At 36.7% G+C, this 26803-nt stretch overlaps 1 protein-coding gene and 1 long non-coding RNA gene across 2 annotated transcripts in view; one reads left to right on the top strand and one right to left on the bottom strand.

The window, feature by feature from the left end:
- The window catches only part of LOC116507659 (myosin light chain kinase, smooth muscle-like), a 101124-nt gene extending 76117 nt beyond the window's left edge, over positions 1-25007 (bottom strand). The window contains 7 exon segments of the mRNA XM_032215971.1: positions 1611-1748; positions 15913-16065; positions 22098-22154; positions 22157-22231; positions 22794-22894; positions 22896-22994; positions 24919-25007. Coding sequence (XP_032071862.1) covers positions 1611-1748; positions 15913-16065; positions 22098-22154; positions 22157-22231; positions 22794-22894; positions 22896-22994; positions 24919-24926 — 631 coding nt within the window. The 5' untranslated portion in view covers positions 24927-25007.
- On the top strand, positions 4-21231 carry LOC116507663. The gene is made up of 3 exons (XR_004255236.1): positions 4-815; positions 4007-4037; positions 20734-21231. It is a non-coding gene; the product is annotated as an uncharacterized LOC116507663 (long non-coding RNA).
- Positions 25008-26803: the final 1796 nt, after the last annotated feature.

Below are 26803 nucleotides of genomic sequence, written 5' to 3'. Positions count from 1 at the left end.
AAAACAAAACAGAAGTCTTTGAGATAAAACAAAGGCAGCAGGGGAAGTCTATGAACTATTCTATTAGGCCAACTGCAACTATAAGATAAGGCAGAACAAGAAACACACATGGACTTCCTGCTGCCATAACAATATTAAAAAGCTGTATTCTGAGTAAAATACAGGGGTATAATGTAGAACACATATATGTTAGTGAATTCTTATCTGCACATACAGTACATGCATGCACACACAGATCAATTCTTTGGATTTAGTCACATTAATGCACCTGTGTCTGATCAACTATTATTTTATGGCTTCCTATCAAGAACAAAATATGTGTTCAAACATACATATTATGTTCCAGAATTAGTAGAACTGTCTTCCCCATCCTTTTTTCTAATCTTCTGAAAATGTCTTTTGCAAAAATAGAAATCATAGTTTCTTCACATGTACTCTTAGGCACTTTTCTCATAGTGTGTTTTATTGTTTTGCACCCCATATAATGCTATTATTTAATAGAAAAACTGAGTTTTCATAAATCATTTCTCACTCTTCCATAGATCTAGGAAATCGATCCTCAAACTATGGCCCACAATCCAGATACAGCCCACCAATGCAAAGTATCCTGCTGGTGGAGTGGTGGGATTTAGTCCCCCCCCGCATTGGCCTTATCTTCCAGCGAGCATCCACTCAACCTGCACTTCTGCTTACGTATTTCACCGGTTGAGCTGCACTTCTGATCACACTGCTGCTGCCACAGGAAAGGCCGAAGGAAGGACAAGCTGACCGAGGGGTGATCTCGCCAGTGCAGCCACATGATCCAGGGCCGGTGGGTGAGTAGGGGAGGGGCTGTTGTTGGCTTGAAAAGCACCTCTGCTGCCAGCTTGTAAAATAGTGCTTTAAAAGTCTTTAAAAATGCTTTAAAAACATTTCAGGATGTTTTTCATAGCCATATGATCCAGGGCCGGTGGGTGAGTAGGGGAGGAGCAAGTACAGCAAGGATAAAGGCAAAATGGACTGCTAAATTGGCCACGTCCACCAGTCACGTGACCATTTAGCCATGCCCACCCAGTTGCATGACCACCTAGCCACACCCACTCAGCTGGTCCAGCCCTCCAACAGTCTGAGGACCATGAATTGGCCCCTGTTTAAAAAGTTTGAGGACCCCTGATCTAAAAGAAAAAGGGTTCTATTTATTCGTTTGTACTAGTTTTATAGCCTAACCCAACAGGGTCTGGCCAAGCTACAACAAAGCCAAAATAACATATTAAAGTTAACATAGCATATTCCATAAAAAGAAGGCCATCGTTTTAAAGTTGCATGAAAACATTCTAGCATTTTAGCCATGGATTGCTTTTAACTTCCTTTCTTCAAATTTCAAGCACTTCTTTATTCTACAATGACAGTAGAGCCATCTATTTACTTTAGATTCCATTGGTTTCCCATTATCCCTAATGATAAAAAGTTAGAAAAGGGGATAAATATGAACCAAAGGCAAAAAATACTGCTTTATTGCAAAACAGAATAATACCCCTGTTAAAATTCTGAACAGTTTATTATTTCTTATTTAGATCTATTTCTATATTGCTTTTCTCCCAAGTATCCCACTAGAAAACACAAATATTTACCTGAAACTTCTACTGTCATAATCACTTGGCTTCCATCCATTACCTTAAGATCACTTAAGCCTTTCAGAAGGACTGGAGGAAAGGTTTTATTGGCTGCAATTGGATGTGCACTTTCTAGTTTAATTCTGCTCCTCTTTTCTGCTTAAATAAGAGACACAATGGTTTCCCATAAGGAACTCTTGTAAAAAGATTCAATTACTCTTATCAGAACAAAACTTAATAGGATATTAATTTCCAACTCAACAATACTCATCAGAAATCTACACGAACAAGTATAACTCTACATTTACAGATTATTATTATTATTAATCAAGTATTTTAATTTAGTTAATTGTCATGCAAAAACTTCTGAAAGTTATAGAACACAGAACACCAACTTTATTATTTACACGTCTTTGCTAAAGATAGAAGTAAAAAATAAAATTAAATCGTATCCTAATTTTGGATCACTCTGTGGAGCAATTTTTAAAAAGATCTTTGCCATTCATTTTTTTCCTCCTAGAAAGTTTAAATAATAAGAACAATCATTCTTGCCTTAAGGATGCTATTTGGCTCAAATGTAACTAATGGCAAATTGTTTTTTAGTGGGCAGATATCTTCGGAAGTGTATTGAAAAAAAGATGTCCGGGAGATTGAGATAGATTTTTTTTGCAGCTATTAGAATAGGAAATAATAAAAGCAGTGTGGTGGCCTAGAGGTGAAGATGCTTGCCTCCAACTCAGAAGATTGAGAGTTCAGTTCTAGGGAGTGGCAGATGTTTCTTTATCAGGGCACAAAGAGAAAATATCTGGTGCAAACTTGGCATAGGCATCAGGAAGGGCACCTGGCCAGTAAAATGCTCAGCTCCATTCAGTTGCCACGACTCCACCCCAAATAAAGGGATTAAAGGGTTGTAAAAAGAAAAAAAAGGTATATGTACTGACTTTACAGCGGTAGAGACTAATTTGGTTCTGCACCTAATAACGGCAGCAAGACTGTTGGTGGCGCAATATTGGAAGAAGGAAGACTTGCCTACAACTCAAGAATGGACATTGAAAGTTACAAACCTAGCCGAGATGGCTAAAATATCGACATATCTTAAAGATCATTCGAATGAGAGATATAAACGAGACTGGAAAAAATGGATTGACTATATACAAAACAAATACGGGACTAAGAAATTCCATATAGCCTATGCTTAAGATCAGGAATAATCTAAACTGCTCAAAGTTAGTGCAACAGGAAGAAGCTGAGTTCAATGTAGAGATGTTATTAACTTCTTTTTTTATTTCTTTTGTCTTAATATATTTTAGACTGTGTTTGTTAAAAATCTATACCGTGTACGGGCTCTGGGAAGTCGGGGGGGGGGAAGGGAGGTGGGGTGTTAGGGGGGAGGGGGGGGAGGGGGGATAAATAGTATGTGTCAGATTTCAATGCAATGCGATTTCACATGTATATTGTTTTTCTTTAATTTCACTGTAAAAATAGGACAAGCTGAATATATTGACATATAGTAGAAATACACCAAAGGGAGGAGTAGCGGGATAGAAGAAAGAGGGGTAGAGAGGGCGGGAGAGAGGATTGGAGGGAGGGTGAGAAGGAAGGGAGGGAGTGGACTGGGAGAGAGGAGTGGTAGAGGGGGAGGGGAAGTAGGATAGAGGGGAATGATGGAGGGAAGATGGAAAGTTGGACGGGGGCGAAAGAAAGAGGTGTATGGAGGGTCGAAGAGGTATATTGGGTTTCTATTTTGGGGGGTATTGTTGACAAAAGGAATTGCTGTGTTTATTGTTTAATGTTGTATGGCCCCGGTTATGCACAGTATATATGTGACTGTATGAAAATGAAAAATGGAAAATAAAAAAACACATTTTACAAAAAAAAAAAAGTGCAAGAAATAATAAAGAAAATGAAAATTGGAGTGGGGAGGGAATCGGGGGCTGAGAATCATAGAGCACAAAGGAGCAAATATTTTAGAAAGAGAAGGATATAGTTTTCATACTATACAATGTAGCATATACTATATTTACATGGGAAAATGATATGTTTTCAAGAGAACTTAAGAAAGATAGCTATTTTATTGTTAGGAAAAACCCATTTGCATGATTGCTGCAATTGGTGGATTAAATCCCATCAAGTTTGTGAAAATCATATTCAGGCAGGCAAATTGACTTTAGATCAGGATTGAAATGGTATAGCATCAGAACCACATGTAGTTCCTCAGCATCTCTTCTGGGCCTCCAGAGCATTCCTATTATCATCGTAATGAATTCGGGCCTTATGTCCACTTAAGGCCCAAGACCTGTCTCATCTATTTTTAGCGTACAGCCATTGATCTGATTCTTGTGTGGACTGAAATTGGGAGCTTTCTGTTTTAGTGAAACAGTTTGACAAGCTGCTTTTTCTCTTCATATTTTCAGGAAGGAACACAGCAAAAGGAATACACGGAAGGTACGGTACAATTCTCTTTTTATACACACTATAATTTAATTCCAATAATTCTTTCTCTTAGCCCTCCTATTGTTTAGTGGGTTTTTTTTGCCTTGTACTTAGCTTTGAAGCTAGATGATTAGTATTGTTGACATAACTGCCATCTCCACCTTAGAAACTATGGCTCTCAACATCCACAAACTATTATTAGAACTAATTGGGTTATAATCTTTATGTAATATTCAGGAAGAAAAATTATGAGTACTTTACATTTATTTCATGAGCAGGTAAAGACGCTTAAGCAATGAAACTTGCCATATATTTTTTAAAAACTTTAAATGGTGCTTTTATATACTTATATCTCTCCCTTGATGTATGGGAATATCAAATATGCATCTGAGACATATTTCTTTCTCTTATCCACCCGGTTGAGCAAAACCTGTATGAAAGGGGAGTTTTTGGTTTTCGTATTGGGGTTTTATTTTTAGAAGTTGCTCGGACTTGGTGTGTCAATTAATTATTTTTTAATAAATAATAAATAAAACCAATGATCCATTAATAAATAAATGTTGTTTTTTTAAAAGATACCAAAGACATTTTAACTTCTACTTGCTGTGGCTAGTAACAGACACGACTCCTTTCAAATTTCTATTGAAACAGATTTAATTAATAATTTCCATTATTACTAAGGTAAAAGTAAAGGTTCCCCTCAAACATATTGCTAGTCGTCCCTGACTCTAGGAGGCGGTGCTCATCTCCGTTTCAAAGCTGAAGAGCCAGTGCTGTCTGAGATGTCTTCATGGTCATGTGGCCGGCATGACTAAGTGGCACATGGAATGCAGTTACTTTCCCACCAAAGGTGGTCCCTGTTTTTCTACTTGCATTTTTTATGTGCTTTTGAATGGCTAGGTTGGCAGAAGCTGGGACAAGTAACAGGAGCTCACTCCGTTATGTGGCGCTAGGGATTCGAACCACCAAACTGCCAACCTTTCTGATCAACAAGCTCAGTGTCTTAGCCACTGAGCCACCGCACATCCCTTTTTACTTAGCCCATCTAAATATATTAAATAAATGTTTTCATCTTCTTCTTTCAGGGGAAATTCTTCTCATCGAAGAATTGATGAACGTTGTCATTAAATCTCCTCTTTTGGTCAGTGGCTATTCTATATATTCTTAACACATTGAAATGAGCAAGGCGTATAAATGTGCCAGGACTATGGCACAGTCTTTATTCCAAAACCCATTGCTCAAGAATCAGTGAGTTATTCAGTAATAACTCACCAGTAGTCACTGAGAACTGACACTGAAATCTGTATATTTTCCTTTTGAACTCAGTAAAATGTACTTTTGACTATAAAGGAGCAACATTAGTAGAATACAGTTTTAACAAGAGAATGGGAAAGATTAATCCTAATTCTTTTTTTAAAAATTGTATCTGTCATCTTACAATGTGTTATCATAGGCCCGCTCCCCCTTGACCCCCTTATATGTGTGTCTCTTCCTTTCAGTTTTGATACTTTGCGCTCCAACCTTGGGAAGTTATAATGACACAGGATGCAGATTCCAATGAGAAAACAAGAAGCAGCTTCTCCAATTACTAATCTAAAAATGGCCACGCTTAGTTTGAATGTTAAAAATGGAAAAGAAACTTCTAAATCATAAAAGAATTTTATTACACATAAAGTTCACAAACAACTTTCCCACAGCACTCCTTACTTAATACCGCTGCAAGCTTGTTCATGAATGAAAGGGGCCATCTTTTATTAGCATCCTGACTGTGAGTGGCATACAATGCTCCTTGAGTCAGCTCCCCAGAGATTTAGGTTCAAGTCCTTCTTCCAGAGAAATACTTTTTTTTTCCAAAATGTAGAAAATGCCCTCTGCTCTGCTTTACTTTCTTCTGCCCATATGACAGTTTCCCAAGATCACAGCCAAAACTATCAGGAAATTGAAAGAATATTAATTCACGTGCCAATTTCAAGTTTCTACATTCCCCATTCTGGGGACTGATGTACTAAAATGGGAATGCATTAAAGTACCTTCCTAATGTTTCTTCACATGCTTAACAATATACTTCAAGAACTCAAATTAGTATCTGACTGGCCAGCAGTCTGATTCGTTCAGCAATACAAACAGGGGAAGGCACCAATAATTGCTGCTAGCATCTCTTAGCCAATCACTGGACTTCTGCTGCTCTTAACATTGCATCTCATCAAAGAGTTAATATCTCAAAGACTCATGGTTTGGTTCACATTTACTTTTATTCCCCACCCCCTTTCAACTTTCAGCACATCTCACATGGGTAGTTCTTAAAAGTAATCTCATTCATTTCTCATATGGCCACATTGCGTTAAGTGCCTCCAAACGTTAAGTATCGGGGAGAGGGCCAAAGGAGAGGAGAAACTGCTATGTATAATATGTAGCTAGACCTCCTTCTCCACTCTCTGTATTTATGGATAAACATATAACATAATGTAAATGTGGGATGATTTCTAAGAATAGACAAAGAAAAATTCTCAGCTTTTTTTTTTAGATTTGAGGAATTCCCTGTTGTGCCCAAGAATGGCCAAATTTCTATTCTTAGTCTTTGAAAATTTCCTGTGAATATTGCTGTCATAAGTCCTTCTGTTCTCAAAACTTTAAGCAGGTCCTTAAAGCCTGAGAAATTGGGCCATTTTTTTGGATATTTTTGTGGGAACCTTTGCACATATTAAAAATTCCAAAGGAAGGGTTTGTGTGTGCATTCATTTCTTAATACTTATTCACAATTTTCTACACATTTGTCTTGTATTGGTTCTGGAATCTAAGCTGACTGTGTTACCTATTTGCTTGTCCATCAAATGAATAGTTATCACTTCAGAAAAGGAGGTCAAGACCTTTTCTCCTTTTATAATAGAAAATTCACAAATTTAAAACTAATCAAATAGTGGTTTTATTTTCTCATCAGTAACTTTTAATGAAAATAAACTAAATCCAAATTTAGTACAAGGGGGAATCATAATCCCACTGTTTAGTTTCAGGAAAAGAGATTTCAATCGGCCAAAGGAATCTATTTGCCAGAGCTTTAGAATAAGGCAGCCAAATAATGCCTAGCCTGAATCCTTTGCAGACACACATGCTCAGCAATACTGACCATTTATGGTGATTAAAATATTGTGTTGGCTCCCAGTCTCATAAATCAACTGAGCTGCAGAAAAACACTTAACTCTCAAAGTGCTAGTTTGCTAAGCGTGCAGAGAAGTAGACATACAAATATTCATGAAGCCAAATCACTCAGCATACTTCAAATAAAATGTTCCACATTAGAGTTCAGCTCCATCCTGGTCTACAATCTAGAAACCCTCCCACCCCGCCTTACTTGTGCTTTGATGCTGTTAATTCAAAGGGAAGAAACAAGCTGCTTAACAGGAACCCAAAATGCAAAATCATTTGGTTTCTGTTTTTTGCTACAAAAAGTGTTTTTAAAACTGCAATCCCACAAACACAGCTTGAAATTAAAAAGGTGTGATATGTGTAAGTTGTAGTACAATCAACATCACATTTATGAATGTGATTTGTTTTCTTTAATTTCCTATCTCTTCATAGCTCAGCCTGGAGTTTCCCATCAGGGAAAGCATCTACTTTTGCTATGTCTGGAATTGGACAAAAGGATGAGAGTGAGAGAAAGCAAACCTTCTCAGCAATTTTGTATATACACAAGATGATCCCTAAATATAACCCAGTTATAATGGCTGTGAGATAACTTTTTCAGTCTAGCAAAAAATAGATACATTGCTTATCTAAATAATTGGGAATTTTACTCTTATCATCCCATTGGCTTAAATCAAGAGAAATGCAATTAATCCCAGATATGGTCATGTCAGTTGCAACAACTCTATTTAGACATAAATAAAGCAGCATTTCTTTCAGCTGAAGTACTTTCAAGACTTGGTGATTATTTTTAATGATTCAGAACATGCTATCCAGCAACAATTCCATCTCTTTAAACGCAATCAATATTCTGCTTTTTTTTTCTTAACTGCAATATGGAGAAGGTTAATCTCAGATGTTATTACACTCCAAGGTTGATAATAATTGTTTATTGCATTAATGACTTGCATTGACTATGTTTCCATATGAGAACTGGTGCATGATTGGGGGGGGGGGGAGGGGTTGGAATGAAGTAGTTACTCCACAGTTTTATAGAACTTCAGATAAAGAAATTAAAACTTAACTAAGGCAAATTACCAAAATCTTTTTTAACATATGATGGACAATCTGTTCTTGGTGGACACTTGGAAACAGAGATATGGTACTTCTAGGGAATATATTTAAATATATCAAAAATACATAGATCGTTTTAAAGAATGGATATGATATGGCTTTCTAAGAAACTTGCAAATAAGATCTCTAAGGTGGAGATTCTATCTAAGGCTTTTTTTGATTACAACCCTATCAATTTGATGCCTATGAGAAAATCTACAATTTTTAGATGGAGAGTAAATGAACGCTTATTACAGAAAGACTTGGTGGTAGACAACTGTAGAAAAAACTAACTGAACTCTTTGATAACAACTTAGTTAAAGGAACAGACTTAAAGAACATTTGGGATGCCAGTAAAGCTTTTATAAGAGGTTATTTTAATCCAACATAATCAAGAGGTAAAAAGAGAAGTCTCAAGAAAAATGCAGATCATTTTGGATGAAATTAAAAAGAAAGAAAAACATTTACAAAAGTAATTGACATATTACAACTATTATATATACAAAACTTCTATAACAATAATTATCTATGCTAATAGATATAAAGACAAAATTAAAATATTTGAAACAGAAGGACTTTTAGTTTCAAATAAACCTGGGAAATGAATGTCATATATATTGAGAAAGGAAAAAGAAAAGAAAATGATATTGAAAATTCAAAAAGAGATAAAGCATGGATAATGTAAATATGGTGAAAATACACACTATAGGAAATGGATGAAACACCCCATAAATTAAACATTGACGACAATACCATAATATTCCAGAAAAGGATCATATCAATTGACACATGACAGGAACATAATTGCTTTTTAGATAGAAAAGACTTTCTTACTGTAAGATACTTTAATGACCAGAAACAAAATGTTCAGGGCAAATACAAATGTGTAACACAGCTTTAAATATAGGTACTGATACGTTAGAAATATACTTTAGGAATGTATAGAGTGAACAGCAATCCTAAACACTCATATACTTTAGGAGGGAAAACTCCTGAAGGCTCTGTTTTGGGTTTTAGAAGGAGGACCAAGAGCATTAAATGATCATTACTTAATTGCAGTGTCTTGTGCATTCTATTGCAATTGTATTCAAGGCAACTTCATTACTCTTCCTTAACATGTGGACTGAGTCCATGATGTAGCATCTGCTGCCAAGGATATTCAGCCATGGCTTAGAAATACTGTAAATAATGTGCAAGGATCATGTGAAGAACACACTGTATTTAGAAGTGGAAAATTTCAATTTCAAGGAGCATCTAAAGAAAATACTGAAAGCCTGTAGTTTTTATTTATCTGTACCTATATCTATAGCTAATCTGCCCTCCAAAAGCCTTGAAAACTTACTGTAATTTGTAAATGGTGCAGAGCTTGTTCTAAAACTCCTAATAAATATTGACTGAGCAATTAGATGAACCATAACATAAATATATTGTAATTTTACTCCATAGCACAGCTTTCTAAAATTTCTATGACTGCAATTTTGATTATGCTGCTTGATTAATTCTGAGTCTCAGCTCCAACATAGCTGTAGAATGTCAAATTATAATGGCTTTCATATTAGATGTAGAACATGTCTCTATATTCCTTAGTCGTACAAACCTAAAGAAGCAGAGACACTTGTTTTTTTTTTAAATCAAACCCTTTCAAAAAATCAATAGTTTACACTGTTTCCAGAAATAGAGAAGTATCTGCAAAAATCAGTGGTGATTTGATGTAGCCACTTTCTAAATCATCAAAAGTAATATTTATCATGTCTTGAGCATCCTCAAAGTTTAGATACAAATTGATTAAACATTGCAATAAAACAGAGTTGCTATGGTAACATTTCTATGTTTATAGATGTTATAGCCTTGGGTTACTGTTAAGTATGGTTTTATTAAAACAATTTGCATACTGTAATTAATGGGCAGGACCAAATTAATTTGTATAAAGCAGACCTATTAAAATCAATATGCCAAGTTATGAAATAATACATGACTGTGGACATGTTATATTTTTCTAAAACAAGTTAATAAATTAGACAAAACACTTACCCATCTCCTTGAAGTTTATGTATCAAGCAGGTATCAAGTTAGGCTTAAAGTTACCAACCAATAATTACTGTGCAACTCTCACCTTTGCTTTAGCATGATTACTATCTATAAAGAGATATGTTTATGGTTTTATAAATATCTAACCACAACAAATGAAGCCACCCAGAGTCGTTGGATATGAGATGGGCAGTAAACAAAATTTATAAATAAATAAATAAATAAATAGCCACAACAAATAAACACATTCCCTGTTATACTAACTGGAAGAGAATCCTACCTGGGACCCACAAACTATATTTTGCAGCCAGCATCTCTGGTTTGAGCTAACCTGTTCAGAGCAGCTGTTCTAAAAAGATTTTAGATGACTCTAATCTGGTAGCCTGCTGAATCTGATCAATGAATGGCTGCTATAAGCAGATTATGAGAACTATGGCTATCTAACAAAAACATTTAATGCTAAGGAGCCCACATGAATTATCCATAGACAAAGATAAAGATATTAAATTTCTGTCCTGAGAAAATTTTTCTAAATTTTAACTAACATTTTAATATTTATATACTGTTTTATATTTTGATGTTTATTGTACACCTCCCAGATTCTCTCTTTGAGGGAGAAGAGAAGCCTAAGTATATGCTATTAGCTGCTTGGCTTTTCATCAAATAATGAAAACGAGCAGATTAATCAAAGTACTGTAAGCCAAATATTGCAAATGATAGGATGTTCACATTAGTAAAAACTGGTGAATTCCAAGATGTCCTGGTGGAGATAGGGAAATCCCGATGACAAATCATCCAATTATTTATAAGATGCAAATAAACTTCTGTTTGATACTAATAAAGTTTCTCATCAAATACTTTTTGAGTAAATTTTGGAGACATGGGATAAAAAAAGTTGCCTTTTTATGGACTACTAATTGACTAAAAAACAAAACAAAAAAGAAAGCTAAATTGAAATAATTGGGACATTTTCTCAATGGAGAGATGTAAGAAGTGAAAAACCTCAGAGGTTTGTTGGGTCTGCTGCTTTTTAAGTTGTTCATAAATGATCCTGGCTTAGATTGAGTTTCAACATTTGCAGACAATACTAAACAATTCTGGATGGTTAAAAAAAGGGGGAGGGGGGGAAAATTGTGACAAGCTCCAGAAAAATATTTTTAAAGTGGCTGATTAAGGGAATCCAGGGGCAAATCTGACTGAATTTAGAAAGTGAAGAGAGATGCATACTGGGACATCTATAACTTCGTATATACACTGATGGATCTGAGCTACCCACCAACCATCCTATAAAAAGATATTAAGAGCCTACTGCATAGCCCAATGAAGATGGCAACTCTGTGTAGCAGCTGTAAAAACATAAAAGCAAAATCAATGCTAAGGAACATTAGAATAATTAAAATAAAAATGCCTAAATTGTTGTGCTCTTATATAGATCTATGATATATCTGCAGTTTGATTCATGCAGAATGATTTATGTTTATATAATTGAAGAGGAATATAGTGGAAGAAATAAAATTGCACAAGAGAACAATAAAATTATGGTGACCTTAATAACCACAAGATATATAATGGGCATTAACATGGATGGCTTTAAAAGTCCAGAAAAAAACCATTGGGCACTAAAATAAAATGGAGAGCCAAAGTGGTACAGTAAGTAAGGTATTGAATTAGGATCAAGGAGATCAAGTTCAAATCCATTCTCAGTCATGGAAGATTATTGAACTTGATGCCAGACATTCGCTCTCAGCCCAATCTACTTAATAAAGAAATGCTACAACTGCTGCCAGAATAGACTAAGTGTAACCTGTAAAGTGAAGCAAAATAAAATGGAACACAATACAACACAACACAACCTGGCTCAATAATGGTAACTGCGAGAGGGATTTTGGAGTTCTAGTGGACAATCCCTTAAATATGAGTCAGCAGTTACCAAATTGCTGCAGCTACCAAAAAGCCAATACAGTCCTAGGATGCATTAACAGAAGGATAGAATCAGGAGCACGTGAAGTGTTAATACTACTTTTGCCTTCGTAAGACCACATTGAAATACTGCATACAGTTTGCTTGCCACAATATAAAAAAAGAGGCTGAGACTTTAGAAACAGTGCAGAGAAGAGCAACAAAGATGATTAGGGGACTGGAGGCTAAACATACGAAGAACGGTTGCAGGAACTGGGTATGTCTAGTTTAATGAAAAGAAGGACTAGGGGAGACATGATAGCAGTGTTCCAATAATTAAGGGGCTGCCACATAGAAGGGGGAGTCGAGCTATTCTCCAAAGCACCTGAAGGCAGAAGCAATGGATAGAATCTAATCAAGGAGAGAACCAACCTAGAACTAAGGAAAAATTTCCTGACAGTGAGAACAATTAATCAGTGGAAGGGCATGTCCCACTATGCTTCAAACTTTTAAGAGATTAGACAATCAATAGTCTGAAATGGTATAGGGTTTCCTGCCTGAGCAGGAGGTTAGACTTATAAACTTTCAAGGTCCCATACAATTCTGTTATAGATAATGTTGGACTAAGCTGGGCTTTCAGATGATCAAACAAGACTGTTCTTATATTAAAAAGAAGAAATTCTGGGTTCCAGGTTATTTTAAAACATACATATAGCAAATGTAGCATAGATAACATACACATCGTTTTGTATTTTTGTTCAGCAGATAAATTCTAGGGATGTGCAAAATGTTCCATGCACAGAACTGCTTGGGGCATAGCTTTGAAATATGCATGTTCAGAAGTGTTGGGCAATTGAGGAAGGAGAAAAATGTGAGGCCATGAGAGGAAAAGTTAAAGAGAGAAAGGCGGAGAAAGGAAGATGAGAGCAAAACAGGAGGAGGGGCAGACAAATTATCTACATTTGCCATGTCTGGATTCAAAAACAGCAGCAACATGCCTAGAACAGTATGGCCAAATACTGAGCCTCAGTGTGTTTCTTCAGGCACAGAAACCAACACATCTGGCAAAGCAGCATCCAGCAGTTCCCAGGGTAGAGAGGACTATTATGTCTGAGCTGCCCAATGTCACCAAATGAAGGCATCCATTAACTCAGAAAGGCAGAACAAAAAAACCTAATCTTTGGATTACATACCTGTATAAAGACTGTGATTTCTTACACCCACAAAGAGCAAAAATCTGTACGCATATGGCATAATTTTTGACCACAACAGAGAATTTAATTTGGTTGTGGCATCCCTGAGAGTCTTCAAACCATTCCTGAATAAGGTTTTAAATATCTAAAGCTGGAGATTTACTGCCAAGCTCTGATACTAAGCTTGACAGCTGGGGAGCCACACAGTAGAAAGCCTGAGGGGGGAGGTCTTCAAAAGGTACTCCCCTGATAATCTAAGTAATGGAAAGATTAGCGGAAGGGACAATCCTTGTGATCATAAGGACCTAAAACTATTTACAATGTTAAAGGTCAATGCCATCACCTTAAATTGAGCCCAAGAGTCAATAATCAGCTAGTACAGGTCTTTTAGAATAAGCTTCACGTGATCCCTATACTCCAGTAAGCAGCCTGGCATTTTCCACTAATGGCAATTTCCAGATATTTTTCAAGTCTAACCCACCATAAATTGCACTGCAGTAATAAAGACGGCATGCAGCCATTGCTAAATTTGACCAGCACAGAAAAGATTGCAACTGGTACTTCCAACAAATATGATGCAGTTTACCGGTGCCTCTGCCAAATCCAATGGTTCTCCCTCCATGAACCTATTTTCCTCAACAGCACCTTCTTCTCCTCTAGAAGACAAGCTTAACAGACATGTAATGTAGGGAGGATTTTATTCCCAGGAGTAGCAAATCAGCAACAGGGAAAGTTCTACATTCAAGATATCCGGTTGACAGAACATCTCCTTTTGGGCTGGTAATATGCTTTCAGTTTTCAAATCTGATCACATAATCCAGTGGAATTTATAAAGACACACTTGTCCCTCTTTTTTAAAAATGTAATTTTCCATTTGCTATACAAGCTGCTTATATACAATAATCTTTTTACAAAACTGTTAATGTGAAAATCTTTTGGTTGGTTCGATATTTCTTGTTTTCTTCAATAATGTATTTTTAAGGGAAAAAGCTCCAAAGGATTTCTGGAGAAATGTTGTGTGTGGGTCCACTTTAAAGCCATTGAGTGTCAGGTAACAGGTAACCTTCTTCAAATTATTTGCTCCATCATAAGCTGTTTGTTTGGAGAACACAACCTAGAAATCCAGAAACTGTTGGATTTTAATTCCTCTCAGCCCCAGCCAACATGACTGATGAAAGGGGTTGAATGCAAGTTGAAATCCAAAACTTCTAGAGGACATTGAATTGTTTATCCATGCTAGTTTGTGCCAGTTAAATAGGTAGTGTGGCTGGAGGGTTGAAGATATTTTGTGTGCAGGCCATGCCCACCCCAGCTCCGCAAAGGCAAAAAATGTTGTGATATGTCATGTGATGCAATCGAGTTTGACACCCGTGTTCTAGAATCTTTAGTAGCGTGGGAGTAGTACAGCAAAGAAATGAAATTTTGTATTCTCTACACAGAAATAGCAATGATTGTCTAATGACATTTCCTAACAATTCTCTGTGTTTTGAGCACTAAAGATTGAAATTAGTAATACAGAGGATTTGCAAAGATGGTGCTATACACAATGCAAATGTCTTTAAACACAGTACTATAACTTTCTTTTATTTTGATTATTTTATTTTGCTAAAATAAACCCCTGGTCCACAGTTTTGTTCTGTTTCTTCACTGGAGCTAGGTAGGGAATGTGGATTCATTCAAAACAGCAATGGATACTTGGAATCACAATTAAAATTGTTTGAGAGTATGTTACTTTGCAAAACTGTTGAATCTAAGCAGATTCCTGCTTCAATTGAATCTGGATGGAAGACTGCCTGAAGATTAAGATAAATGTGAAATTAAAAGCTTACTGTGTCAGCCCACAGAATATAGGAATTTTAAAAGTGGAGTAATGAAGGAGCTCATTAGATCAGTCGTCTCACCTGGAGGCAATTCATGGTTCCTCAAATTGTAATTCTTATCTCTATCTCTTCTCTACTCTAATTTATCTTTGCAGAATGGACTTCTTCAGTCAGATACTTTTATATGTTGGAGTTACAGCTTTCAAAATCCCTTGCCAACATTGCCAAAAGCTGAAAATTTGGGAATTTACAGTTCCAAAATAACTGAGGACATCAGACTGAGGAAGTTTGCTATAGAATTAATCAACATCGGAACCAGAATAGTAGTACAGAAGGAAATAATTTCAATGGAGACAACTGCACTTTACTATAATTTACTGAAACATAACTCATTAATGTTTTTCCAAATCAATTGAAAGATATCATGCTACTAAGTAAAGGTCAAACACATGGGCAGGGGTTTTTAAAAGCAGTGGGATGCATAAAACTCCTCACAAACTCAAATATGCCTCTTAGCGGATAAGTAGATAAAGACATAAGAAGATATATCTGTCAAAGATACAACAAGATCAGTTCATCAATGACCATTGATTATATCTCCATTGAATAAAATGCATAGTAAAAATATATATAAACAAAGAGAAATAAAATAATTAAAGTTTTCAGTTCAGTCCTCAAAGGATAGATCAGTTGGGCATTTATCTTCATAATTACCTTTAACAGTAACCTGAGCACAGCAGGAAGCTTTTCCAGCAGCATTTTCTGCCAGACAAGTATATACTCCATCATCTTCTGGTAAAGCATCTTGAATAGTCAATTTTGCAATTCCATCTTCAAAGTCAGAACACGCATATTGAATTGGCTGATCTACAGAAAAGAGAAAACCAAGAAATTTGCTGAAGTTCCAGTTTGCACCCACAAAAGTATAATGGAAGACTTTTCCTCAAATATGACCCTTTTAAACTTAATCTGTATTATGCACAATTGTTCACCATTTGATAAAGCATTTACGATGGCCCCAGAGATAAATTATTATGGACTCTTATAAAATGAGGGGCAGATTTAAAAACAAAAAAGCACAGTGATTTTATACATACATCAGACTCTTTGGCAAGTGCCTAAAACTGAAAGTGATTCTTTCCAAGAATGATTCTTATCGTCTTTTTATAACACAATTTATTGAGAAAAAAAGGATGATATTACAAAAACTCTAGCAAATGATATTTCCCATTTAGAACTAATGTGACAGAATATAGAGAATTTAAATACTGTCTGCCATCTGTCACATAATCTCCCAGACATACCATCAATACTTGCAGTGATAACTTGAGGATGGAAAAGAGCTGGGAAAATCAGATAAGGCTTCTGTATAGAACAGGGATGAAAAATTAAAGGGCTAATAAGACAAAAGGGCTAGAAAGACAAAATGGGAATAAGTAATTTAAGAAAGAAGACAAGGAATTTTCTGGATGATTTAGGAGCACTGAACATATATCAACATGGATACCTCTGTTCAAAAAAAAAAAAAAAAGAAGACATGACATAACGGTAAAATAGACGTGCTAGCCAGCATAGATGCCCAGAGAGGGAGAAAAGAATCCAGAGTCTAAGAAAAAGTTTGAAATGCCAGTTATGAGAGATTGCCAGTTAGGTTTAACTGAAGCCCTTGATGAACTCTATGGGGAATGTAGTAATGGCTCAGTGGTGGGTTTCCATTTTTTTTACTACCAGTTTGCTTGTGCGCATGCGACACTTCTGCATATGCATCCGGATGGGTAGGAGGAGCCTCCTGCTGCCGCTACTACCAGTTCACCTGATCCGGGCCAAACTGAGAGCAACTCACCTCTGTAATGGCTATATTGATAGCAATAGCGTAAAATAGGCACATATAGTAATTTTATGAGAAGCAATGCTATTCTAGGGAATGACAGAACTAATATTGGACTGCTAAAACAAATACACCAAATATCAATTTGATACATTCTACTCTTCTAAAGTAAAAAGCAGCAAAAGTTGAGGGATTAGTCTTTTGGTTTTAGTTGACCACCTCTTTAAATTAATCTAGAGAAAGTACAATACAAGTTAAATCTAATTTAATTTGAAAATTTGAAAAAAAAATCCCTTTCCTTCATTTAGGGAGTCACTTCACAGCAACTTTGAAAAGTCAATTCATTAGATAATGAATTGACTATTTTCCCAACAACTACAACCCTCTGTGTTTGGCTGTGAGAAAGTGACTGGCCTGAAGTCACCCAACCTACAGAAAACCTACAACTCACTGCCTACTGCTTCCTGGGCCAACACTTTAACCACTACACCAAACTATCAAAATAATGTACTGATTATAAATGACTTCACCAAGATAAAGAGACATAACACACAGCTCTTCAATTTGATGCACATGATTGGCATCAATACCTTATACATATTTCTGTATTTGATCAGTTTAACAGAAACTTGATAGAACTTTTATTTCTTAAAAAAAGTTTCAATGAGAGAGGGGGAGGGAGAGAAGAAAGAAGAAAGAAAGAAAGAAAGAAAGAAAGAAAGAAAGAAAGAAAGAAAGAAAGAAAGAAGAAAGAAAAGATTAGAAAAAAGGCAAGTTGGGAGTGTAGGAAAAGAGTAACTTCAGACCTTCTTTGCTAGATACATAGTATATTAACCTCTTACTCTAAGATTAACAATAGTACACCAGTATTTTTATAATCATGAATAGTTCTAATTGTCAAATCCTAAAATTAGAGTTCCTTTCAGTTTCAAACAAAAAGTCCAAAAATGGTCTCCTTGTAGAAAAAAAAAAGTCTTTTCCATAATCAAAGTAGTCAGTTTCACCATCTCAGCCAATTAGCTACTTTGATAGAATTTTCCTAAGGAATTTCTTGAGTGGAAAACACAAAGGGATGATTCTTTCTTCCATAAACCCTCAACTTGGTTAACAAATTGTTCTTGACATTGTTTATCATGAGCTGCATGCTGTTTTTATTATTTGAAAATGTATATGGCATTATAAGCATAACTAAGGACGTAATGTAAAAATCAGTTTAACTCTAATGTCAACACAAGGAAGGTGCTTCTACCACAAGTCATTTAACATCTATACTGTAAGTCAATCTGGGATGTAAAATTGTTTCTTGAGATGTCAAGTTATTGGTGGATGAGTAAAGATGTGTTGTATGTTGGAGCGCCAAAAATTTCTGTGTAGATTTTTTTTTTACTGTTGTTGTGAACCACCCCAGGTTATGTTGCATAAGATGGGGCATGTTAGAGCTATATAAATAATTTAAATAATTAAATAGATAATCTAAAATTTCCTATCTGTGACTAAATAAAATTTAATGCACAGGATTACATTATTAATCTTATATACAGTATTTTCCTGAGTCTATTTTGACTATCCTTTTTGTTGTTATTGTTCTTTCAAGTCATTCTTGACCTCTGGCAACTGTCTAGCAGTTTTCTTGCCAACACTTTTGGAAGTGGTTTGCCGCTGTCTTCTTACTACGGCTACTACACTGAAAGGTCAAAAGTCACCTAGATGGCGTCAAGCCTAAGGGAGGACTAGAACTCAAAATGGTTCTGGTTTCCAGCCTGTTGTCTTTAACCATTTTACCAAACAGGTTCTCTAATTATATACAGGCCTCTATTAAATATTCCTGCCTTTGGTTCCATGGATCCTATCTTTGTTTATAGAATCTGTAGGTATTTAAGAATCTGTAGAGCCGAGGTGGCGCAGTGGTTAAATGCAGCACTGCAGGCTACTTCAGCTCACTGCAGTTCAGCAGTTCAGCTGTTCAAATCTCACCGGTTCAAGGTTGACTCAGCCTTCCATCCTTCCGAGGTGGGTAAAATGAGGACCCGGATTGTTGGGGGCAATATGCTGACCGTTTACAATATGTACACCGCTTAGAGAGGGCTGAAAGCCCTATGAAGCGGTATATAAGTCTAACTGCTATTGCTATTAACATATCCTTACGTTATATACTTTTAACCTTGTCTCCTAAACTACAACCTCTAACAGTCACTGTCTGGCGTAAGTTCAAAGAGATAGTTAAATACTATGGAATCTTCTTTAAAAGCAACTCAAGGTTATTCGAGGCTTGAAAACCACTGGATCCATGTTTTCACCCAATATGGAAGTATTTTAAATTGTGAATTCCAAACATCAAGCTACAGCCTGCCAACTGAACAATATTTTAACACAATACTGTCCTGAGTTGCAACTTAGGCAATGTACCATAATTAAGCATGTTGGGTATTAGCAATCATGAATCAGGAATGCAATTCTTGCCTTTATTGGTAATAGGCAACTATCTTTTCCTGCAATATAATCATCATTTGCTGAATGTTAATAGATAGTTTGAATTCACAAGGATAGTGTAATTACCCAACTTGATTCTTAAATAAAATTGTCCTAAAAGGTATATGGCGAGAAGCTGCATGAAAACTTAGTGTTTAGTTATAGTTTATAAACTAGACCAAGCCAGTACCAAATGATATATAAACAGCTCTGCATCATGATCAGAAGTGAGAGATGTAACTTGGGAACAAAGTACATGTCTATGCCTTGCAGATAAAACACTATGTTCCTATCATAATTACAAATTCCTGACACTTCTATTAGGCAAAACCATTTTATGTAGAACTGAAATCCAGGTTTTAAGTTCCAAAGCCCTAAATGGATTGAAAGGTTTTTTTAAAGAAAAAATGCTGACTTTTCCTCCAGATCCTTTGAATGAACCCAATTCTGAATGTGCCATTAAAATGCACATTCACGTTGCAGGGGTGGGGGGGACCTGAAATGCGCTGAAGCATATACAGGTTGTCTTCAATTTACAACCATAATTGCTCCAATTCTTCTCACCTCTGAATTCCATATATCCCTGCCATCTGTAAATCAGGTTTTAAAACTGTGTTTTGATGATAATAAATGCAGAGTAACAACATAAAGTACAATAAACTTATATCATCTATACGTAGTTTATATAGTAATCGATTTCCTATTGTTTCTATTACAAAATAGAACAAGAACCAGGATTGCCTAGGGAAGAGCAAAAACTAAGCCATAGTCAATGTGCATAAATCAGTAGGAGCAGTTGGTCAGTGGCTTAAAAGATGTCAGAGAAGGTCTATACTACGGCAGTTCGAGTCCTAGCACCACATGACAGAGTGAGGTCCCATCACTTGCCTCTGTTCCTGTAAAACTAACAGTTCGAAAGCATGTAAATGCAAGTAGGTGGAAGGTAACAAAATGCTGTGTTTCGCCATATGCTTTGCGCTGCAGAGTGATGTCATGCTGCTCACAAGTCTTCAGACAGCGTTGGCTCAATACCTTAAAGAAATGGAGATGAGCACTGCCTCCTAAAGTCCTCTATGACTAGTGGAGTAAAACTGCAGGGGACACCTTTACCTTTCTGCAAAGAATCAATGTGTATGGAGAGTTGCATGCAGGTGACCTCTAGCAGAAACTCCTGCGGAGTAAATGGCCACGGAAGAGCAAGTACAAGTAGTTCCCTAATTTTTCACTGTCATTCACAGAAACCTGATGAAGATGAAGCACACATGAAAGTGTATTCTCTTTCCGTACTTCAACAGAATACCACTCCCATGAATACTGAATGCTTAAGAGTTACAATTTTTGACCATCAGGGAAAAAAATGAGAAGAGTACAAAAGATGGCACAAACCTCATGTGGTTGGCAATTAAATACATGTTCAAAATGTAAGCTTATCACTTGAAGACTATATTCAACTTCAATAAAGCCTATTCTTTGGAGCCAGGAGTATGAAATGCAGCCTTGTCACTAACGCTCCCTGCTGGACAGCTTTTAAAGACTAGCGCAGCTGCTGCCTTTTCACCCTTATAGATTAGACTCCTCACAGAGGTAAATAAAATTAATATGCAGGTAGTGCTGGTTTTAGCAACCAGAACTGGGACTAGCAACTCAGTTGTTAAGCAAAGCATTTGCTAAGTGGAAACTGAGACTGTGCTTAGGACAGATGTGGTATTCAGCAGGTTCTGACCAGTTCTGGAGAACCGGTAGCGGAAATTTTGAGTAGTTCTGAGAACTGGTAAATACCAACTCTGACTGGCTCCGCCCTCATCTATTCTCTGCCTCCCAAGTCCCAGCTGATCGGGAGGGAATGGAGATTTTGCGAAACCTTCCCCTGGAATGGGGAGGAAATGGGGGATTCTGCAATATCCTCCCCCTACCACACCCACCAAGAAACGCTCACAGAACCGGTAGTAAAAAAATTTGAATCCCACCACTGGCTTAGGAGCTTACTTCAGCTTTCCTTTGCTTTACAGTCCTGTGAAGGTTGTAAAATTAGTTTTTCACTGCCGTTGTAATTGCAAATAGTCACTAAATAAGAAAGTTGTTGAATGAGGACTCCTTGTAATTGAGAATGTTAAGATAATAAAGGTAATTCTGTCCTGCTGAGTTGTTCAAAGCTGTACTTAAGTTCATGACTGATCAAAGAAAATAGCCTTTTAGTGAGTCTCAGAACCTGAAAACCATAGAGGAGCTCACAAAATCAATCAGTGGCCTGGATGAAACTATTATGTGGTGAGTTTTATTTAGTTAAAATGTTGGTGAAACCAGACTTTTTGATTTGTAATAAACCATTCATGGCTTAGTAGGAGTAAGTACGGTGCTCTGATTGTAGTTTATTCAATAAATTGTGAATTAGCAAACTATGGTTTAGCGTGATACATAGACCCATATTTTATATGTTCCTGTCAAAAGATGAGGCATTGCAAACCTCTTCTGCTTGTCTGTTCCAGATCGTACCTAAAAGTGAAATAAATTTCCATTTGTAAAATGTGAGGACAAATTTAGATAATTTGGAACCCAGCTGATTCTTCATATGCATGGACAAGTTTTCTGATCGTGACCTTACCGTTAAGGAGCCAGGTAATCTGAGGAACAGGTATCCCCTCAACTGAGCATCGAAGGGAAAATCTTGCCCTTCACTCACGTGACAGGATTTCAAGACTCGGAGAAAATGGGGAGGTACCTCCTTCACTTTAGGCCCTACAGATCAAAGCAAAAGGCAGTTATGAAACTCAGTGCTAAGAGATGGTCTCAGAATAAGATATTGTAGACCAATGACAAAGTTAATCCTTAAAGAGAAAAAGTGGCAGAAGCTTAGTGAGAAAAATTAACCAAGTTTAGCTGCTTCTAGTCAAGAACTTTAGAAATAATTCCTATGAACTGAATTCATTCTAAAAACCAGAATGCAAATTGATATCTATAAATTATTTATCATTCATATCCCTAAATTTGCTTACTTCTTGGTGACTCTAGGCAGCACACAAATTTAACACCAAAGAAGTAGAACAGCAGCAGAAAACAAAAAGAAAGATAGTCATCATACTGAAATAGACATAAAGCACATCACGGAAAAAACCTCATATCCCACCCTAGCTCAAAGATTGGGGAACAGTCAAGTCTAAAAGGATGTAGCACTGGCATTATTTAGTGTGTTTTATACTACCTGTATGAAAGGGGTATCCTTTTTTTCTTTTTCCAGTGAAGAAACTATTATCTACCTAGGCAGTCACCTAAGCATATTTTGCAACTAAAAGATGCTTACTTTTTACTGTCAATAGCCACCTGGTTGAAGCTTGTCCTCCAGGATTGAAAGCTTTGCAAGAGTAAAATCCACTGTCTTCCAGCTGAGTATTGTTCAGGCATAAACATGGACTCCATCTTCTCATATATCAGGATGCCGTCTCCAGTTTCCAGAAGGGCTCCTTCTTTGAACCATTCAACAGTTGCCTTGGGTTTCCCTGAACTGGTTCATTACAGGTGAATAAGCATGGGGCTGGTGATCAAAAATTTACAATTTCACAATGTGTCTTTTTGGCTATCACCAATTTCTAGCTTTGCCTTTTAATGAGTAACCATAATTTTGACACTGCTAAAAAGTTAACTCAACTTTTAAAGATTAGATTTGTGTTATTCATTTTTTACTGACCAATAACCGAAATAAAATTTGGCTTGTCTAGATTAAATTTTACAATCATAATTTACAGTCATAATCTTAGTTGCAAAACTATCATATGACATGCTGTTTGGAGAAAGTTTGAATTTGAAAATTTTTCCAATGAATAATCAAGGCAGAATATTTTTTGGCTCATCCTATTAATCTTAAATCAGCAGACTTAAAAAAGATTTTATTTACTAGAGCCACAGGACAGTACTGCAGAGATATATTTTCCAAATGTTCCTTCAGATTTTTTTAAAAAATGAATGTAAATGAAAAAGCAAGACACATTATTTTCAGTTTTTAATTTTCAAAGTTAAACCAACCGTTACATTAAATCAAATCCACTAGACTGTGCTTGATTTAATTAAGAGAGCTAATGATATAAAAACCATTGAACTCAAAGTTCTAAATAGTTGAAACATCTTCCTACTGTGAATTTGCCATCTCTGTCTAGCCAACATTGGTAGCAGGATATTGTTGAATGCTCTTCCATGTTAAAGAAGTACAACATAACATAATTTAAACCAACTCTGCTAATTCTCCGAAATTTCTATACAAGTAGTCCTTCATTTACAATCACAACTAGCCCAAAAATTTATGTTGTTAAGTGAGACATTTGTTAAGTGAGTTTTGCCCAATTTTGCCACCTTTCTTGCCTTAGTTGTTAAGTGAATCACTGCAGTTGATAAGTTAGTAACCTGGTCAGAGTGGGTTGCTACCAGTTCACACCAGTTTGGGTGACCCAGGCTGGCCACGCCCCTGAACCGGTTCCCCAGTCGCCGCTGGCATGTCTTTTATTAATTTGTTCATTTTCTATGCATGCGCAGTCAACCGCACATGTGCGCCCAATGAAGTGTGCATGTAGCAAACCGCAGCAACACTGGCACCAACCCACCCCTGAACCCAGTTATTAAGTGAATCTGGCTTTCGCATTGGCTTTGCATGTCAGAAGGTTGCAAAAGCTGATCACATGACCCAAGACACTGCAACCATCATAAATATGAACCATTGCCAAGCGTCTGAATTTTGATCACCTGATCATGAGGATGCTGGAAAGGATGTAACTATGAAAAATAGTCATAAGTCACTGTTTCAGTGACACTGTAACTGAACCATCACTAAATGAACTGTTGTATTCTCTTTAGAACATGTAAAGTCTGCAATGCACATGATTCCTCCCTGTGAAGTGTAAATAACACAATCCATTCTATTCTATTCCCTCATGCGTCTGCATACATACCCATAGTGTTATTAATATATCTTTTGGCTTTCATTATCAAATTATAAAGCTGAAAGCAGGAGTGTTACGTAGCCATTTGACCTGTGTGATCTGATTGTAACATTTTTTTCAGCTCTTCCATCAGTTTCCTCCAGAGGGGGCAGTTTGTTGGGCACTAGAGCTGAACTGGTACACCATTCTAGGAAGACCGAGTACTATGCCTCTTGCACTTCATTTACTTTTTGAGGAAGACAAAGCCTCTTGATGGGAGGTGATATAATGCTGAACAATAGAAACTAATCACACATCCCTTAGAGTTACAGTAAGTGCAGTTATTTGTCTATGCTTGAGGAAACAAGAGGGCAACCGACATTGCCCATGTTATGTAAAAGCTCTGGCTGGAAACATCTCAACCCTTGTCAAGTGGGGGGGGGGGACCCTTTTGATATCCATGATGAGCTGGCCATCCATTTTCTGTTTAAAAACATCCTAGAAAGGAATCATTCTTACCTCTGCATCTAAATGTAACCACTTCTCCTTCTAAAGCTTCTTGGCTCTGAGGCCGACACTCAAATTGCGGAGGGATTCTCTGAATCTTTATTTCGGCGGCATTCTTCTTTAACCCAACATTATTTTCCAATTCTTCAGAGGTCACGTTATCTGGCTTGGTAGACAACGCATCCTGCCAATCTGCTACCAGTACTGCTTTGTTTGTTCTCCATTAACTTCCTGTTCAGAGGAAACCGCCTTCAATTCTGCCTTTGGTCCGGGCTGTATTTTCACAGAGCGAAGAGTTATAGTGCTTGATGTTTTCTGCAGAAGTTGTTGACCTTTCTTCTCTTCTTTAGGTGGCTCTCTGCTGGGTTCCTTCACTTGTTGCAATTGAGTCTCTCTGGCTTCTTTGGGTGGAACAAGGTGAATTTCTTTTTTCAACCAATGGCCTTTCTTTGGATTCTAGCAAAAGCTCTGTAGTAGTTAATTTGAGGTCTTTAACTATCCCATTGCTGGTGGGTTTTCTGATCTCTGAGGTTTCAATAGCTTTGGTAATAATGGTGGATTTTGTAGAGGCACTGGGGTTTACTGATGTGCTAAAGGGAAAACATTTTCTTAAGCCAAGAGAACAATTTGTAAAAGTAAGTTTATTTCTTAAAAACCACTTGCTTAATGTTTGAATGTTGATTTTAGGCAGGGCATTTGATTTCTGTTCCGTGACGTTGTTTCACATCAAATGTGTATAATATTTTAGGTAAAAGGAACAGAATTGCATTCTTATAGGCTACTTCTGTATAAATAAATGATCGAGGATGAGGCAAGCCACTCTTTATAAGGCCAATGCATATACGTATTATGAAGCAAACCAAGTAAAAATCCCACATTTATTTTTCAGTAACTTCAGTAAAAATAATTTCAATAAACAAAGCTTGAAACATTCAGTTCCATTGTTAAGTTTAATGGCAATGTTTTTTAGGAATAGGAACAAAAAACTCTAGCAATAGCAATAGCAGTTAGACGTATATACCGCTTTATAGGGCTTTCAGCCCTCTCTAAGCGGTTTACAGAGTCAGCATACTGCCCCCAACAATCCAGGTCCTCATTTTAACCCACCTTGGAAGGATCGAAGGCTGAGTCAACCTTGAGTCGGTGAGATTTGAACAGCCGAACTGCAGAACTGCAGTCCAGCTGAAGTAGCCTGCAGTGCTGCACTCTAACCACTGCACCACCTCGCTCTATGGCAGCTTACCAGCGTGGGATTCATTTACCTTCCCCACCGGTTCGCAAATGGGGGCGTGCTTTCCACAGTTGTATTGTGTGTGTGTGTGTGCACAGCGCTTTAAATGATTTGTTAAAGCCGCTGCAGCTTTTTTCAGGCTTCCAAGAAGCTTTCACGAAAAACAGAAGTGGTTTGCCTGTTTAGGTCTGAAGCCCTACTTCTGAACCATGCCATAGCTCTATTCCAAATGCAGGGCCAAATGGTTTACAGTTGGGGTCAGCTCCCTCAGTACATGTTTAAAAGATTTGAAAAAGAACCAAAATCTCAGATGTCAATGAAATTCATAAAATCTCAGTTTTCCTCAGTGGAGATCTTAACAGATTGGCTCACTTCTAGTTTTTTAAAATTATTGCCTTTACATTTTTGTCTTGGGACTATAATATTGGGCAAAATCACAATAAGGGGCTCACAACTTGAAAGAAATGTAATCGCTTACATTCCTTTTTAGCACTACTAATTTACATAGTCCCCAACCATGCAAAAGTTGAAATGCTCTAATACAGGAGCCCCTCTACAACCATATTTCATGTTGGGCTATTGAAGATTCAATGACATAAATATTTACTATCATACAGCAGGTAAGCTGAAGGCTTAAGCAATAATAATAATAACATAAAATTTGTT

This window comes from Thamnophis elegans, chromosome 1 (assembly GCF_009769535.1).
Source record: "Thamnophis elegans isolate rThaEle1 chromosome 1, rThaEle1.pri, whole genome shotgun sequence".
Taxonomy (NCBI): Eukaryota; Metazoa; Chordata; class Lepidosauria; order Squamata; family Colubridae; genus Thamnophis; species Thamnophis elegans.
This window is presented reverse-complemented; position numbering and strand designations above follow the sequence as displayed.